This window comes from Amphiprion ocellaris, chromosome 9 (assembly GCF_022539595.1).
Source record: "Amphiprion ocellaris isolate individual 3 ecotype Okinawa chromosome 9, ASM2253959v1, whole genome shotgun sequence".
NCBI classification, from domain to species: Eukaryota; Metazoa; Chordata; class Actinopteri; family Pomacentridae; genus Amphiprion; species Amphiprion ocellaris.
Genome location: NC_072774.1, coordinates 6,425,379 through 6,444,073, shown reverse-complemented (window position 1 = coordinate 6,444,073; position 18,695 = coordinate 6,425,379). Strand labels below are relative to the sequence as shown.

The following is an 18,695-nucleotide window of genomic DNA, read 5'->3' as shown; positions in this document are numbered from 1 at the left end:
CCAAAAAAAAAAAATTTAAAAAAATCGCCATCTGGATTTAACGAAGCAAATAGGTAAGAGTCTTCCATTGGATAATTACTGCAATGATGAATACGTTTCAGCTGCAACGACTTATTTAACCCTAGCTGATGCAGTGAGGAGCTTCTCATTTCTAAAACAACCATGTAGGAAGACACATCCTGTGGTCATAGAAAGGATGTTCATCTGTTTCAGAAGGGTCAAATTATTGGCCTGCCTCAAGCAAAGAAAACAACTAAGGAGATTGCTGAAACTACTAAAATCAGGTTAAGAACCGTCCAATGCATCATTAAAACCTGGAAGGATAATGATGAACCATCGTCTTCGAATTAAGAAATGTGGTCGGTCATGTAGTCTGAGGAGTCCAGATTTACCCTGTTCCAAAGTGATGGGGGCATCAGGGTAAGAAGAGAGACAGATGAAGTGATGCACTCATCATGCCTAGTGCCTACCATACAAGCCTGTGGAGGAAGTATTCTGATCTGGGGTTGCTGCAGTTGGTCAGGTCCAGGTTCAGCAACGTTATGTTCCCAAAGAATGAGGTCAGCTGACTTCCTGAACATACTGAATGACCAGGTCTTTCCATCAATGGAGTTTTTCTTCCTTGATGGCATGGGCACGTTCCAAGATGACAGTTTCAGGATTCATGGGGCTCAAATTGTGAATGAGTGGTTCAGGGAGCATGAGACATCATTTTCACATGTGGATTGGCCTCCACAGAGTCCAGACCCATTGAGAATCTCTGGGATGTGCTGGAGAAGACTTTATGCAGCGGTCCGACTCTCCCATCATCAATATAGGATCTTGGTAGAAAATTAACACTGGCCAGAAATAAATGATGTGACATTGCAGAAGCTTATCGAAATGATTCCACAGTGAATTTGTGCCATTCTCAAAGCTAAAGGTGGTCCAACAAAATATTAGAGAGTGTGAGACTTTTTTTTGGACGGGCAGTGTATGCTGTTCTGTCTGACCAAGAACCCAAAATATTAAATACATTAGAATGGAAAGAACTCCATCATCAAAACAGAGCCACATGGGTCCACAAAGAACTATCTTTTAACTAGTTCCTTTTGAGACAAGGGGGTTCTTTAAAGAACTCTTTGAAGATATCGTTCTTTAAAGAACCGATTGCTGAAAGACTTGTTGTGGAACAAAAAAATGGTTCATCTACCTTAACTTGTAGATCCAAACTAAACATCAAACCACTGAATGCATTTGACAGTTACAGGCACACTGACTTTAAAAATGTTCATGTATGAACAAGTAATGTCAAAATATGCAGCATTTCTGGGTTCTACAATATAAAACATTAAATATTTTGTGTTTTTTGGTCAAATAGAACAATAATATTACAAGATTTCAGATTGGGATTTGGAAACTGTGATGGTGATGTCGCCAATAATTGAGAAACTAGCATGCAGATTCATTAATAATGAAAACAATTAGTTGCAGCTGTAATTTTATGCTTTTGCCTGCAAACAATTAACTTTTAGTGCATTAAAAAGCCACTCTAAGTATGTGAGGAACCATCCCTTACATAAAGAGGTTTGTCAGCTATCAACTATATTTCTGAGAAGAACTACTGTGGTTCCACTTGGCACCTTTATTTTCCTGAGTGCATGTGGAGAATCTTCTTGTTCTACCTGCCATCGATACTTAACACGTCAGTCTAGGTCAAACAGCACTTGTACTGATGCTCATCATCCTCCGTCTTTCACTTTCGCTTCTCAGTATCAACAGCTGAGCCTCACAGCTCGACACTCGCGTCCATGCATTAATGCATGGCTGCATAAGTGTGCGTCTTGAGTGTGTGCATCTTTATGAGAATGAGGATGTGAGGATAATTTAATTATGGAGCAGATAGAGCGGGTTACCGAGGTTAATATCCTGCATGCACTCTGCTCCTCTCCGGACACAGTAATTGCTTTAAGCACATTAGGAACTTTATTGACTACGATGGCCTTTTAAGACATTACATTTCTGCTGCTTAGTGTCGGACAAGCAGTCGTCCAGCTCTGCTTCCTGTCTCCCTCCATCTGCGCCTCCCTCTTTCTTCACCCCTGTCACTCTCCGCTCTCCTTGCCCGTATCTGCTTAATTGAGGCTCCGTAAATATGATGAGATTTGTATAGCGCCTCATCCGTAGAGGCGGCTTGATGAGGTTTGACTGGCAGGTGATTAACTCCTCTTAACCCGCTGAATCATTTGTCCTCGGTGGAACAGTTGCACTAATGACACCATAAAAGACTTCTTGATGTGTCAAATTTCTGGAGCGGCGCTCTGGAGAGGAAAGCTTCCAACAAACTCCTCTTCGGAAAAAAAAGTGCAGCCCCCTCACTTTTCCTCTCAGCTGAGATCAATCCTCTCAACACCCCCTCAGTAGTTGTCTCCATTTTCACTCAACTAGACCTCTTAATGAGGATGGAGGTGAATGGAAGGAGTTATTAAAAAGTCCTCACCTTCCTCCTGGGACCGCTAAAGAGGAATTATATGCAACAAAGTGCACTTACAGCCCCAGTTACAGTTATTTCACATTTCTGTTGCCATAAATCCACATCCAGCACAGTAATGACAGGAGAGGGGGGGAAATTATTTCAGACCCAGGAAGAAATTTCTTTTCTTTTTACAAGGGATCTTGCTGGTGGATTTTCATTAGAGGCTTCAGGTGAGGAGGAATGAGAATTACAGATTGGATGGAGGGATAAGGGGGGCTGGAAGTGAGAGGAGAAGTGAAGGAACGATGTCACAGCTGACAGGGAGGGGAGCCAAGCAATAACTACCGCAGATATAGCCAATGTGCAGAGATAAATGATGTAATATCTGCATGGATCAATGTCTGTACTGTCCCTCTAAAAGGGCCTCGCTCTATAAATCAAACCACTCTGCCTTCCCCCTCCGTGCACGCAAATACACACATTCGCACCGGAGACACGCACAAATACACACCCACGAACCCATCTCAATTAGTATGAATTAAGATGTATGGCTGCAAAGTTCCAGCGTCTCGAGACCACTACGTAAATGTCTTGTTGCAGCTGCCCGGCCCCATCACTGTGCAGATGGTAGGAGGAGGCAAGGAGGAAATCAATTTGTTAAGATAGCGCTATCCGGGTAATGAGAAATCAAGTGGCTTGACTTTTCACATGAATCCCATCATGTCCACTCATATTATGAAACCAAGATGCCATTAGTTGCACTTAGTGTGACTAATAGTCCAGCCATGGACCCGTTTTAGTGTCTTTGGTAACAGTCCCACCTTGTGGAGAAGCAGATAATTGCACTTGAAAGGACCTCTGGTTCTTCAAAGTGTCATCATGAATTCAAAAATAGTATTGGTAACTCTTAGGTAACTGATTTGTTTTAACTTTTTAATAATTTCTCTCATTTCTATCTGTGTCATACTAAGCAATTTCTGAGTTTTTTCGACTTCTAGCCGTGGTTGTGATGTTTCCATAAAGGTGCAGGACTTCATGTACAGAATTGAGCCACTTTCTTCAAAGTACTGTTCATTGTACTGGAGTTATCTGATGGCTAGTAAATCGCTGTTATTTCCATTATTGAATTATCTGCAAATTATTTTCTCAATTAATCATCAAAAGCCGGCGAGACATGCTCATCACAGTTTCCCAAATCATCTGCCTCCTTTTTGTTCCATGTTAAAAAAACAAACGTTGCAAATTCGGACATTTACAGTTCACATGAAAAGGCTCTTCAAGTCAGTGTGTCTGCAGTTGTTGAATGCATCCAGTGCTTCCTGGTTTTTAGTTTGGATCAGCAAGTTAATTTAAGGTTTTATGGGTTCTATGTTCCATCCCACAGTGACTGATTTTGTGATATTTTGTACTTCTCTATTGTTCATTTGCTTGTTTTTCAACTTACAATAAAAAAAATCATTCTATTATATGATTTGAGACCTATTTGAAAGAGGTTTGCTTAATGAATCCATCCATCCATCCATTATCTATACACCGCTTATTCCTCATTAGGGTCGCGGGGGGTGCTGGAGCCTATCCCAGCTGACTCGGGCGAAGGCAGGGGACACCCTGGACAGGTCGCCAGTCTGTCGCAGGGCTACATATATAGACAAACAATCACTCACACATTCACACCTACGGGCAATTTAGAGTAATCAATTAACCTCAGCATGTTTTTGGACTGTGGGAGGAAGCCGGAGTACCCGGAGAGAACCCACGCATGCACAGGGAGAACATGCAAACTCCATGCAGAAAGATCCCGGGAAAGCCGGGACGCGAACCAGGGACCTTCTAGCTGCAAGGCGAAAGTGCTAACCACTACGCCACTGTGCAGCCCTTAATGAATCCAGTACCTTAACAAAGAACTAACCTGAAAAAAGTTCCTTAAAGAAGCTATTCTTAGTTCTTTTAAGCGCCATTCATGGTGTCTAAAGGAACCATTTTTGATGGGTGTTTGAAGCACCTCTGGGATTCTTTGCAGAAATATTTTTTAGAAATGGCTCCTTAAAGAACCTATTGCTTAAAGGTTCTTTGTTGAATTAAAAATAGTTCTGTTGTGGCATCACTTCGGAGAACCATTTTTGGTTCCAGTTAGCAGCTTTATTTTTCTGAGTGTAAAGAACCACTTTAAGTTTCTCAATGAATATTTTAGCAAGACAAAACAAACACTTCTTTACAGAACCCTCATTGTGCCTCAAAGGAACTATTTTCAAGACATAATTTATTATTGATGAGTAATAATTTTTCAGGCATATCTAAGTAATAAACGTTATTTTTGTTTGTCTGTTTGTTGTGTTTAACATGTGGTCATTAAATTCGAACGTAAGAAGCAGCAGCATTTTGTGGACCCTTCCATCAAATTACATTTAATATTTTGGGTTCTGGACTGTTGGTCAGACAGAACAACATATTACAAGATATCAGCTTGAGATTTGGAAAACTGTGACGGGAACTTCTTAGTGTTTTCTGGGAATTTAGAGATAAAATCAGTGATGAAAATAATTGAGAGCTGCAGCTCTATGAGTACTTTAAAAAGCTCTCAACCTCTCCCAGAAACAAAAGGTTTAACTCTGATTTTGGGGTATAACTGTATATTATAAAGCCTTATATCACTGTCCACAAACTCTCAAATATTTGATGCAGTTCAAAAGACTAAAGAAGAGTAAATTTTAAGCTGAAGTTCTGTTGTTTCAGGACAATGTGTCCGTCCACAGAGCACCAGGTGGTAGAAGCAGCCAAATGTGGCTTTGAGCTGTTGACCCGTGAACTCTACTCACTGACCTGCACAGCTGGCATCGTCTGACTTCTAGAAGTGGACAGACTCATTGTCCTGGAGCAGCAGCACAAAGTTCCAAGCTTTCCTCTCCTTGCAAAGAAATGACAACAAACATTTGACTTTTTATGAACAGTGATGTAAGACTTTATATTATGATCCTCGTTTCCAGGTGAGGCGGAGAACTTTTTAACGTACCCTCGTACATTCTGCACAGTAAAACATCTTTCTAGGGTCGTAAAAATGCAAATAATCCCAATCAAAAAACTGCTCTATAGCATGTGGAACCACATTTTCCCTCAGTATTGGATGTTAACTCTTACTTTTTGACTCTTTTGACTTTTTTATTTTATGTATAATAAATAATTTTTTAAAATTGCACTTCCATTTTTTTACTTTTTTTTTTTTTTTTAATCATTTCTGGTACAAAAAAGGGAGATTTTTGAGTTCTCTCTACTGCTACTCCCTCCATAGAGGTGCAGGACTTTATATTGCAGTGAAAAATGAGCCCACAGTGAGTAAAAATGTGACAGGAGCAAGGAAACAGCATGAAACTGCTAGGAGTTCAGAGGATTAATCACTGACTTGTTTATGAAACTGTCTGCGGGATTAAGATTTATTTTACTCACAGTGTGAATTGCTGCTTTGGTTCTGTGAAATTACACAGCGGTGCTTTAAACTAAATGTTAATGCAATCATGCTCACAAACAAGTTGTGCTGATATTTAATAATTACCATCTTAGCATTATGGGTAACTACAGCTGGAGATGAATGCAGATAGTTTTACGATTATAAAGTATGAGATGATGGCACTAGAGGAGAAGTTAAAATGTCATCAAATTCAGAAAATTCCATCAAAATCTAGTCAGTAGTTGCTGAGCTACTTAGATTTTATGCTGCTTGCATTAACCACATTCAGTACTAATTGATATTACCGCAATATCTGTATTTACCTTGATGTATTCAAGCCCAACAAAGTGAGAATAAACTCACACTCACTACTGGGAAATTAGCCATTCAAGACTCAGCATTTACTGTTTCGCATTAAGCAGTTTCAACAGAGCACTTTGCTGCTGACACAATGAAGTCCTATCGATTGGGAGCGTGTAAGAGGGTTTTTCTAAACCATCCATTCTTGATAAAAAGCTGTAGCCTGTGCAAAAAAGTCCAGAGACAATCGCACAAGCTGAGTTATGAGATATACAGTAACAACATAAGGTGATCCATTCCGAGGTGTGGCTGCAAACCATGCTTGCTTTTGCTGAAGCAGGTGTCATTTTTTTCTCTTTTCTTTCGTTTGAAATGATAAATATCTCAGTTCGGAAATGCCATTAAAGCGCAGGAGGTGGTATACCTCATGTAGACAAAGCAAACAGTGGAAACCCGTCCTGCGGGATGATGAATTGAGATTCTGCCTCTCCCTGTGTGTCAACTGCAGGAGGAAAATTGCTCAATCATTTCCTCTTCATCGAGGACGGAGATTGAGGAATCACTCATTTTCAGTTGGGCAGAACTTATTGACCCAGAAGTCGGTGGAGAAACTGCAAGATGGAGGTGGAAGGTCCCCTCCATCCCCCCGTGAGGTGAAAGTGAAAGGAGCTTATTGTGCATGTGATCTCATCCAGCGCTGCTACATGACAGTGTGGATGGTGGGAAAAGTCTCGGTGCCTGGGCCACAGCTGCCACGTTCACCACGGATACCAATGTCAGAAGAATGCAAGAGCCTCAGAGCCATATAAGGGCATGCGTCTCACAGAGATGATGTCACCGATGACTGAAAGAGCTCTCCTTTAACTTGTAGGAAGACACAGTGAGGGTGTGTGCAGCCCTGAGCCACAAAGATAGAAGCAGATAGGAAGGGTGTGTGGCTGCGACAGACACAGGTCGGTCAAATGAACTGAAACCAAACTGGAGGAAGAAGCATGTTGTGCAACAGTAATTGCATCCAGATAAACAGCTGAAGGGGAACTTCACACTATTTCTGTGAGCTGGAGGTGGAATGAGAAAGTAAAAGGTCTGAAATAAACACTGTTTGAGTGTGAGACAGGCAGTGCTGAAGGAAAGAGAGGGAGGAGAAGAGGCTGTTTTCACTCTGTGCTGAGCTTGTTACTGATCTGACTGAAAGTTTCCTGTGTCAGCACCATGGGAAAATCAGGTAAGTGGATACTGCAGCCTGAGGCTTGTAACTTTGATTGTGGGCTGTTTGATTGTTGCCCAAGTTGGAACTTTGAACTCCTGAAAGTGCATGTGCACACGAGTGTGTGCTTGTTAGTTTTACCATACGGTTAAGCCCAGAATTACTCATAACCATGCTATATTTTGATTTGTTGTGAATTTATATACCAATACCATTATCAATAGATGCTTTCTGTGGCTGAAAATGACATATATGAATAAATAAAAGACAGTAAAGCATTGTGTTATTTATGAATTCTAACATTTTTTCATGCTTCCCCCCCAAAAAAAAAGTCCAAAATTGTTCACACCTGTTCTTAGTAGTCAGTTGCTATCAGGCTTTTAGCATGTCTCCACTGGGATTTTGTTGCACTTCTCTTTTGAGACAATCTCCATTTTTTGAGGTTGGAAGGCTGCTGGTTGTGTCCTCCTTGGTCTCACTACCATTCTTGCCAATGCACTGGTCCCTTCTGTAGTCTGCCATCCTTCCGAGACTTTTCAAAGTGTGGAACTCCTTGTGCTTTTTCATTATTCTTTTGCACTGTGGCCACTGGCAGTTGAAACCACTTGGATATGGCCTTCATATTGCTTTTCCCCGTCTTGTGAGCAGCCACAATAGGCAAAAACAAACTTCTCTTTCGTGAGACAGGTGAGTCGGAAATGGACAAGCATTTCCAAAAGCTTCAAACGGACTCCTGCACACTACTTTATTCACAAACTTTTGCTGCCAGGGCTTCACCAGGCAAATGGTTTGGTACTGAGAGAAGCCATCTTGAAAAGGAGGGGCTTTTACTCTATAGCCAATCAGCATTGGCCATGTGCTATAGGAAGGCATACATTTCAAAACATCATTTTACTGAATCAACAACATACAGAAGGTTACAATCATTTAAAATATCTTAAAACTGAGCAGCCACAATATGCAGGTTTCTGTAACTTCACTAACCTCTTTGGTGACTTGCAATTGACCTGTAACTGACTAGATAACTGCTACATCAGCTGTTCTCGGTTTATCGTGTATTAAAATGATCTAGAGCATGGTATGAATCACCTGAATGATTTGTAATTATACTAAAGCTGCTTTTTCTTCAAAGTTTGCAACAATTTGAATATGAATAATTTTGGACATTAAATTTTTAGTAAAATGTAACAAAAAAAATTCTAGAAATTGTTCAAATTCATCATTAACATCTCGAATGGGCCTTTTGTTGCTTGTTTATGTCATTTCCAGCCAGAAGAAACGTACTAATTAAAGAAAAAAAAAACACTTTAAATCAAAATTCGGCATGGATATGAATAATTTTGGGTCACAACAGAGCATAGAGAGAACTATAAATCAGATTTCTGCCCTATTTTCCCATCTCTAATCCTGTTTGATGGCACTGATTCTTAGTAAGGACACTTCTTGCAGCATGCTCGTTAAGTGCCAGCAGCATGGCCATTTCTGTTGTTTCTGTGTGACTCCTTGAATGCGCCTATTGTGCATGGCACTCGAGAGATTGTGGGCTTTATGAAAAGGCCAGTGAGTGATAGGCACCGGGCAGAGGAGCAGGAGGAGGAGGGAGGTGATGTTGATGATGTGGGTGACGTCTTTCTGCTCCATCATCTGTCACCAAGTTGGTGTCTGAGATCCTTCGAGTCTGTAGGATTCGGCTGGAGTTTGCACCGAGTCTTCACGTTGCATCAGCCTATCTCCTCTGTCAGATGTTGTCAGAGGATGTCTGACTCTTCCTGTCTCTGTCCTCTTCTGTCGCTCAGCCTCAAAGCAGTTTTCCGAGGAGGTGCTGCGCTGCCATAACGAGTACAGGAAGAAGCACCAGGCTCCTCCACTGAAGCTGAGCAGCAAGTTGAGCAGAGAGGCCGCCCGGTGGGTTAATGCGCACGCAGATCAAATTAGAAACCTAATTAGCAGGGACTACGCACACCAGTCATTGTCAGCCTGCTCTGGATAACACTGACAGTTCAAGCACAGCCTGTCATATGCAATAACCACAAAATATAATACGATATCTGGGGGTCTTTGGTGTTGGTTCTCACTGTGATTGCAGGTTATGTTGACAATTTGTTGCCACTAATTGCAACTGCATTTACATTTTATTCAAATGATGTTTGAATGAAGCTTCATTTCCACCAAACTGTTCAAATCATTATCAACAAATAAACTCAGAGAAGGTGCCAGAGATAATTCATCCTCCTGAGTCCTAAATAACAGTCTTTCAGTCCATTTGCTCACACATGTAAATCAACAGAAACACAGAGCTCAAAACCATCTTTAATTATGTGATGCCTTCAGTTGATTTTTGTTTGTTAAATTGTGTTTTTAACAGAAGAAAATACCTTAAACAAAAGTGTATATTATACTTAAACATCTCTGTGAATTTGAAAGACTTTAAAAATACAGTTAATACCTGCATATGATGGTAAGTGTGTGAGTTTGAAGATAATGTGCAGTTCATTGGAACTTTATGAATGCTGTTCTGCCTCGCCCTTTGTGCAAACCAGCTGGTTACACAAATATAGCTGTTTCACCCCAGTTAAAGAGGCAAGTTAAGCTGCATATCTGGGCATCACAGGAGTATTTCTTTTAAAATGCTGTACATGTGTTGACTCAGCAGGGATCATATTAAACTAGAAAAGCTGATCTACAGCAGAGTGAATATAAGAAAGCCACACAGAATGCCTGAGAGCTTTACTGCATTATATTCTGTTATTATGCTCTGCATTACCTGACATGTGGTGCTTGAATTTAGTGTTTTCCTGTACATTAATAAATACATTTCTGAAATAAATTGATGCAGAAAAAGGCACAAACTGGTACATAAAATTCCCCAGGATGCTGGAAATTAGGTTTTTAACCCTCAAACTATTCTCAAAATGTGCTAAAGAAATCTACAACCTTGCAAGACATAAGTTGTATATTTAAAGAATAATAGTTTAGATTAAGGAGCATAATTCAAGGAAAATAATTAACAAAGCTCAAGTTGAAAAGGTTTGTCTTTTCATCTGAGAAGCTTCATCAGCTCGACTAACGTGGAATCTCCAGTGCATATAATGTCTGTGGTTTATCCACACGGTCAAGGAAGTCATAAAATTTTCAGTAAAGTCTCTTATAGTAAACCTATATGAATAAATTATTGCTAGAGTAAGATACTGAACCCTGTGCCTGTAATAAGGAACCCAATATGGGTCATAAATTACTGTACCCTTTTTCACATAAAATCACTACAATATATTGATAAAAAGTATTTCTTTGTAATTGTGGAGACTGAACTTTCCAACATTGAATTAGCTAATGAAAATGTAGTACGAATCTTTTAACCAGCCCAGTCAAAATATCAAAAGCAGTACTGGAGGAGATGGTTTCTGTCTTTGCATTATAGATATATGCTAGAATACACCTCTAAGGTCAGGCTGTGTTGCTAGTTTTATTGGGATTGACTGCAACATGTTACAGTAAGCTGAGGCTACTGACAAGGCTTTGCATGCACACCACTCGTAGCAATAAGTTATCCAGTACAGAAGTGAGCTTGTAGCAGGATTTACTGTGAAATAGTGAAGAATACCAAATGAGCACTGCTTACTCTGTCTTTCATTGTCTCTCTTAACAGTTATGCTGAAAGTCTGGCCAGCACACGAATCCTGAAACACAGTGTGGAGTCCAGCAGAGGGAGCTGTGGAGAGAACCTAGCGTGGGCCTCCTACGACCAAACAGGTGGAGTTGAAACCAAAAGTATACATACCCATATTAGATTTAGATTTAAGGTAATTTTTTAGTTGACCAATAGGTTTCTTTGGATGGAAATTACTTTAAAAAGTGACAAACTACATTAAGATGGTGTTAGTGATAGTAACTAGTCAATTGCAAGTCATAGCTACAACCAAAAAGCTTAGTATTGCTGCTCACATGTAGTTTAACGGCTATAAAGTCACATCAAAGTGTTTTCAAGGTCCAGTGGTCACAGATTGAAGCATGATGAAAAAGTCCAAGGAGTTCCACACTGTGAAACATGTCAAAGGGCTGCTAGGAAGACAGATGTGAGCCCTGCACTGGAAGAATGGTAGAGGACAAGAAGAATCCAAGGATCAGCACCAAGAGCATCCTGATGAATGTGAGCAGTTCTGGTAGCAACATGTCCATCAGACACTCCAGCAGACCAAGAACAAGGCTGGTCTCCATGGATCAGACCAAGGAGGACTCCACTTCTCCAAGACAGACACACTAAAGCTCAGCTGGACAAAGAAGAAAGCTGCTGCTCATCACTTTATGAACATGGAGCTGTTTGGACACAAAGAAAGGAGAAGCATTTAAGGCCAAGATCAGCATCTCCACAGTCAAACTTGGTGGTGGGAATGTGAGGCTTTGGGGCTGTTTTTCAGCCAATGGACCAGGCAGTCTGGTCAAAGTAAACGACATCATGAGAAAAGAGGAAATGTAACCAAGTATCAATTTGTCCCTCTTTCAATAACAACAAACAAAGATGAGATCAGATGCAAATGTACTCGGCAGGAATTTATTCTGGGTCTGGCAGTAGTGTGCTGCCTAAGTCCAATAAAATAAAATAAAAGATTTGATGGACTGGAACGTCCCTTCCCTTTAAATCAGTACCTGTTTGTTTAACTCAAATTATGTTCTTTCATGTTAGTGACACAAGCACGCAAACAACAACAACAAAAAAATATTAACAATAATAATAAAATAAACCCTCCTCAGTTTCGATATAATTGATCTGACTTTGTCACACAACACAAATGGTTGCCAACAATATAAATGAAATATCCCAACTCAGAACCTTGTAAAATGTCTCTTTTCAATCAGTCTCTTTGCAATGTTTATCAAAAGTAAATCAGTCCTTTTACTCTAGGGTAATGAACAGTCACTCCTCTCCACAAATTGTGGTGATCCACAATTTGGTATTTCTGAATAAAAAAAATTCTCAGCAAAGGAAACAAAATTTGGGTACCAAAAAAAAAAAAAAAAAATACTATAGCGCTCTATAGAAAGAAAAGTTTGTGTTTCTGACTCAAGTTGTCCACGAGCAGAGCTGGGTGATGGCTGGCGACCAGTCCGGGGGCACAGCGGTCTCTGCCTGACTCCGGTCCACTTGCGGTGCACTTCACAATGTTAGCAGATCGCTAGCTAGCCTCTCGGTCCACTCTCCGCTAGCAGGAAAAGATATAAGTGGTGACTTGATGTGAAAGACGGCTAGTAGAGACTGGCTACAGCTCGGCCATGTCTTCTCCCCTCTCAGCATTATTCAAGTGCTAAAGTTTTAAACTCTGTACAGCGTATACAATATTGAACATACATAAGCAACGAAATCATTACAGTGACTCATTTACAAACCGATTTACTGTTAGCTTTCAGCTGTGAATTAGCGGTTAGCTCGCGATTAGCATCTAACACTGAAAAATGCACATTTGCACCTTCATGTTTACACATACACCAGCAATCTTTTTTTACAACACAAGCACAATCACATAGCATCATTATATGTGCTCACCTAGCAGGAAAAGATATAAGTGGTGACTTGATGTGAAAGACGGCTAGTAGAGACTGGCTACAGCTAAGTCATGTCTTCTCAGCATTATTCAAGTGCTACTCGCGAACTCTCCCCCTCTGAGGTCACTGCTCTACAACCGTAAAGCAGAGCTTACTGTAGTGACTCTTAAAGAGACAGTGTGCCTATTGACGCTGAATAACAGGCTGGCTAGATAACCACTGGGTTACAGAAACACTGAGATTGTGGAAGAAAACATCAGGTAGTCTGCAGGAAAACTGCTCCTTGGGCAGCATTGGAGCTTCCAACAAGACAATGATGTGAAACATGGAGTCAAAGTGGTGAAGAAATTAAAACAGTGAGAAGATGTTGGGGGTCCAGACCTGAAATCCATCCAGAATCTGTTGAGAAACTGAAGAGCAGAGTGATGCAGAGGAAGTCTTCAAAGAGCTGCCGATGGACACTTGAAGGAACTAAATCCCAGTGGAGACATGCAGAAAGACTGTTAGACACTCAAACAACTGTTGGACTGATGTGGAGGAAAATACAGACTTTGACATTGATTACGAAGACATTGCAGTTACAGTAAAAATGTATCATCATCACAATGTCTCAAAATCTTTTGTCATTTCTTTAAGTAGTTTCCAGCCTAAGGAAATCTAATGTTCCCTCCTAGATGATTGTGTATACATATATAGATGTCAGTCTCGATAATGAGAATGAGACACTATAATCCAATAAGACACATTCCTCCATAGATAGAATAATTTAGTCTATACAGCCTGAAGTAGACGCTCTGCTGACTGCCAGCTCCTGCGAGTGAACAGCTGGGATCTATTTCCCCTCCACTTCAGATATCATGAGTCACTGCAGAAATATGTCAGCACAGGCCAAAGTGATTCATAAAACATCTACAGTGCAGAACTGGGTGACAAGAAGTACAGCACTGTAAACAACATATGCCCAAGAGGGATTTGTAGCTGCACAGTTCTGTCTTCTTACATCGCTATCAGTCTGATTAATGCGTATGACACATGACAGATTTGATTTTCCTTGTTCAACGTGTTTGTTCTGTGTACGTGCAGGGAAGGATGTGGCCGACCGCTGGTATGATGAAGTGAAACAGTACAAATTCAACCGTCCTGGATTCTCATCCGGCACTGGTGAGATTCTCTGATTTCCTGTCTAACCATCTAGTCCAGGCGAAGATTTTTGCGTATTTAGGGTCATTGTTCTTTGTGGATACAGGTTTGATTGAACGTTTTGGGAATCACTAATTTAAGAAGCAAACCTTTACCTTTTCAGAGGCGGAGCCAATGGCGGCCACTATAGACTAAACTCTGGCTACCCCACATAAGCAATAATGAAATCTGTCAGCCGGCTATACACAAAGAACTGGAGTTACATTAAGAAAATAATGTTTTTTTAAGGCAGAACTAGTTCACAGAACCTTTTTTCTGCAGCTGATGCTCCCATATAGATGCATTTTAGCAGCACAACTAGCTTCCTTCAGTCATATACAACCATATATGTCTGATCAACCAAAAAACCTTTGCACTGATTTTTAAAGGTTTTGTATTTTTGTAGCTGGAAAGTGTTCAGACAGTATAGAAATGCATATATTTTTATATTTAAAGAAAGAATCTGTACATGGTTTTTATTAGTTACAGTGTATATGATTTAGGTTTAACTTCTGATTTAGTTGGAGTTCTTGTACACTCTAGGGATGAAAACTATTTCAAAGAGCTTTGGTAACAACAATCTGCTATGCAATGGAAGGCAGACGCAAAACGAGCTGCCAAAAGAAACAAACTTAAAACTTGTGTCTTTCATATCTCACGTATTTTCAACTGCAATGATCTCATAAGCTTTATCAGCTACTAAAACAGCAGAACTCCAGATTTTTAATCAGTTGAGGGTTACGTAAAAAGCATATTATACCATCTATGAGTCCTCATGTACTTCTACATGGCGGTTTTGCTGCATAAGCAAATGATTAAAATGAATGACCAAAGAAAGGGAACTGGTTTTCATCATATTCCTCAAACTGAGTATTAAAAGTGATGCCTGAAAACTGCTCTAATTTTATGTGGGGTCTCAGTGCTTAGTCCTTTTCTATTTTGTTTGTATTTGTCGCCCACGAATTTTACCCCTATGTTCTACCACTGCTACACTGATGACTCCCACCTGTACAGCTCTTTTTCTCCAAGCAATCATGAAAATCTGGATTCTCTGCAATACTGCCCTTCTGCAATTAGGGACTAGATGACTTCTAATTTCCTAAAACTTGATACAGAGCAGACTCACCCAGAAACCTGGCCTTGGCCTTAAGATTCGAGAACTGGGTTGGCCTTGGTGGAGCTGCTCTCAATTGGATTTCATTGTACACATCAATTGGACTTTTCAAAGTAAATGTTGACAACTTATCTTCTTCAACTGCCCTCAGTTCATGTGGGGTCCCACAAGGCTCAGTTTTGGTCCTTTTGTGTTCCATTTGCAACTGAAACATGTTTGTTTGCCATGCCATCCCTGTGTTCTACCACTGCTATGCCAATGGCTCTGAGCTATCCTTCTCCTTTACCCCAAACAATCATAAAATCTGGATTCTCTGCAATTTAGTGTTACTGCAATCAATGGATGGATTGCATCTAATTTTCTACTACTGAATACAGTTAGGACTAAAGTCTTATTGGTCCCCATTCATATTTCTAGCACTGTTACCCCCTCCCCTGGGAGTTTATTATACCGTGTATGAGCTCTCATTTACTTTTATGTGGCAGTCTTGCCTGCATAAGCAAATTATAAGAGTGAGTGACCAGAAAACTATTTAGCCTGCAGCGATGTGTTGGGAAAGAACTTAATCATACATTGTGCCACCCCAATGTGAGCAATAGTCTGGATACCCCCATAAAAACTAGTCTTGTTTCATTTTCTTTCTTCTCGTCTCCAGTTTCTCTTGCTCTTTTGTCATTTTCTGTTTACTTGTTTTTACTTTTTCTCTCTCAGTGTCACACTTATTCAGGCATGAGGGGGAAGGTTGTTGTTATTCTTGTGCTGGTGTCACACCTCAGTCAATGTGTGACTGTCTGACTCAGTGAGCAGCCATGGGGGGAAACGGAGGGGAAACCACCGTCCTCTATGTCACTCTGAAACCTACATGCCATATCCAGTCTGCCCTAATTCCTCCAGATGTTTTCCCCGTAGCCTCGGTGTTTATGAGTCGCTGTAATTTAATCGCACATGAAGCAGATCAGTCACAGGTCATCCGTGAGTCACACTGATTCATATGAAAAAGAGAAGGATGAAGTGGAGAAGGTAGAGGTTTGGGAGTTAAAATTCCTCTCGTCTCTAAATATTTAGATGAGCCTAAAACTGTGTGCACTCAGCTTCAGCCGAGCATGTTTCTCACTCTTCCCCTTTAATTTCTTTCTGTTTATTATTTCCATTCATCACACAGGCCATTTCACAGCGATGGTGTGGAAGAGCAGTAAAGAGCTGGGGGTCGGTAAGGCCATCGCTTCTGATGGTTCCTCCTTTGTGGTGGCCAGATACTCCCCAGCTGGGAACATCACCAACCAGGGACACTTTGAGAATAATGTCCTCCCGCCTAAAAGCACCTCCTAGAGAGGTATGGAGCCCTTGACTCATGGCCAAAGGCATTTATTTTATCCTCCGGGAGAGAAGTTGTCCGCCTGCACTGCTAGACACTGGAGAATACTCAGGAGAGCACCACTTCTTGCCATGTAGAGAACCATACTGTTACCCTGTGCTGGTTTGTAAGAATGAAAAGCACTCAGGCTTTATGTTTGCAGTTTGAAAAGGGGGCCTGTGTTTGATTCAGTGTTTAAAATAAAGAATTGCTGATCTTTGACATCGCTAACAAAACATTTCCAGTATTTCCTTCATTAATGCCAACAGCTTTTCTGTAATTTCACACACTGAAATACAAGATTCCTTCACATCTGTTTTCTTGTAAGAGTGGGAGCTAATTCCGTTAAATGGACAGATGATACACATTAACACATAGTCATTGCTTTTTGTTTGAAGCCGATGACTCAACATGCTCGGTATGTTCGAGTTTTTTCCAGTCCCATGTCTACGTCTTGTACTCTAATCAGTTTTGTACAATAAAGTTGATGGATTGACAGAAATGCATTTGGCATCTGTCCATGTTTGTGCCGTCAGTTTTTTTTGTGTGAGTTTATTACAGAGTGAGGAAATTTAACTTCACAACACATCCACTGAAGACTACTTCTCCAAAACATTGAAATAAGCAATGGTTCTTTTTAATGTAGCCTGTTTAAAAAAAAGTAATTACTAGATTTTTTTTTTGCCTTACCTTGCCTATGCTCAGAACAAACTCACTGAATGAACTTAATTAAACATACTGACTGAAAATGAAAAACGAAGTACATCTCTGCTATATGATTTAATTGAGTTACTCCAACTCATTCAAAAAACATCTCAAATAATATACTCACATCAACACTATGAACCCTGGATGAACTGGCAGGTTTGAAAGGCATGTTATCGCTTGGGAAAAAAAATCACAGAAAATTCACCATTTATTAGAGCCAGAAACTGTAAAAACAGAAAAAAAAATTTCCAGTGGTTGTGTAATGTGTCATCTGTGACATGCCATTCTGTGAGAAAAAAAAATAATGAAATCTATAGTTAAATTAGTGATATTTGATCAAAATCTTTCTGCCTATCTAATTTTATATTTTCTTAGAGCTAAACAGTGTGCACTAACCAAATTTGGTTAAAAAAAAAAAAAATATATATATATATATATATATATATACTGCACCTCTCAGCGCAATAGACAAGCTATCAGATCAGTGAATTAGCTGCAACAAACAGCCACATGAGGAAAAATTAAGAGGCTTTTTGGTTGAATTGCAGGCTGTGTTTAGTCAGACTGGAAGAGTATCTAGAGTACTGAATACGCGGGTAAATTATAGTTTTCATTATAAATATTATTTTTGAATGGTGAGGCAAAAGGCAGCCCTCAGATTAGGTTTTTGTTTTGATGAATCTAATAAGTGAAACTATTAATACAATCCACAATACAAATAAATGTGCATGTACACTACTGTTCAAAAGTTTGGGGTCAACCAGACAATTTCATGTTTTCCATGAAAAGTCACACTTTTATTCATGTGCTAACATAACTGCACAAGGGTTTTCTAATCATCAATTAGCTTTCAACACCATTAGCTAACACAGGGGTGGGCAATTAATTTTCATATGGGGCCACATGAGAAACTTTGATGGTTGTTAAGGGCCGGACCAGTACACTTAAAAGCTCTGCTCAATATATATCTCAATAAAAACAGTAAATTACACAATACAATGATGTACAATGCCCAACTCTTGAATCTCTGCTCTCAGATTCCAAACTCGTTTAAGCACCTTGTCCAGGCTGATCCATCTGACATCTGTCTGGTAACCAAGGTTACCATGTTCACTATCATCTCCTCCAAAAAGACAACAAACTGTCTGTAATTCAATGCTCTTGCCCTGATAAAGTTAACTACTTTAGCTACAACCTCAGTCACGTGGTTGATTTTTAGCACTGACTTACACAGCACCTCCTGATGTATAATACAATGCAAAAATATCAGTTTCTGCTCTGGGTTTATTTCAGTCACTTTATCTTGCATCCGTTTCAAAGTCCAACATTTTTCCCTGTCAAATTTGGACAGCCATCAGTTGTAACACCAACCAAATTCTCCCATTTTAGTCCCAGCTT

The 18,695-nt window shown here is 40.1% G+C and overlaps 1 protein-coding gene across 1 annotated transcript; it reads left to right on the top strand.

The window, feature by feature from the left end:
* The first annotated feature begins 7,064 nt into the window (after positions 1-7,064).
* glipr2l (GLI pathogenesis-related 2, like) lies at positions 7,065-17,108 on the top strand. The gene is made up of 5 exons (XM_023277166.3): positions 7,065-7,422; positions 9,201-9,309; positions 11,051-11,154; positions 14,026-14,103; positions 16,398-17,108. Exons 1-5 carry the CDS (start codon positions 7,410-7,412, stop codon positions 16,562-16,564), a joined length of 471 nt encoding a protein of 156 aa, XP_023132934.2. The 5' UTR covers positions 7,065-7,409; the 3' UTR covers positions 16,565-17,108.
* The last annotated feature ends 1,587 nt before the right edge of the window (positions 17,109-18,695 follow it).

Bases quoted from the DNA above. Each gene is read 5' to 3' on its own strand.
- glipr2l (XM_023277166.3), top strand. The intron at 9,310-11,050 runs GTGGGTTAATGC...CTCTCTTAACAG, and splicing joins TTGAGCAGAGAGGCCGCCCG to TTATGCTGAAAGTCTGGCCA. The intron at 14,104-16,397 runs GTGAGATTCTCT...TTCATCACACAG, and splicing joins TGGATTCTCATCCGGCACTG to GCCATTTCACAGCGATGGTG.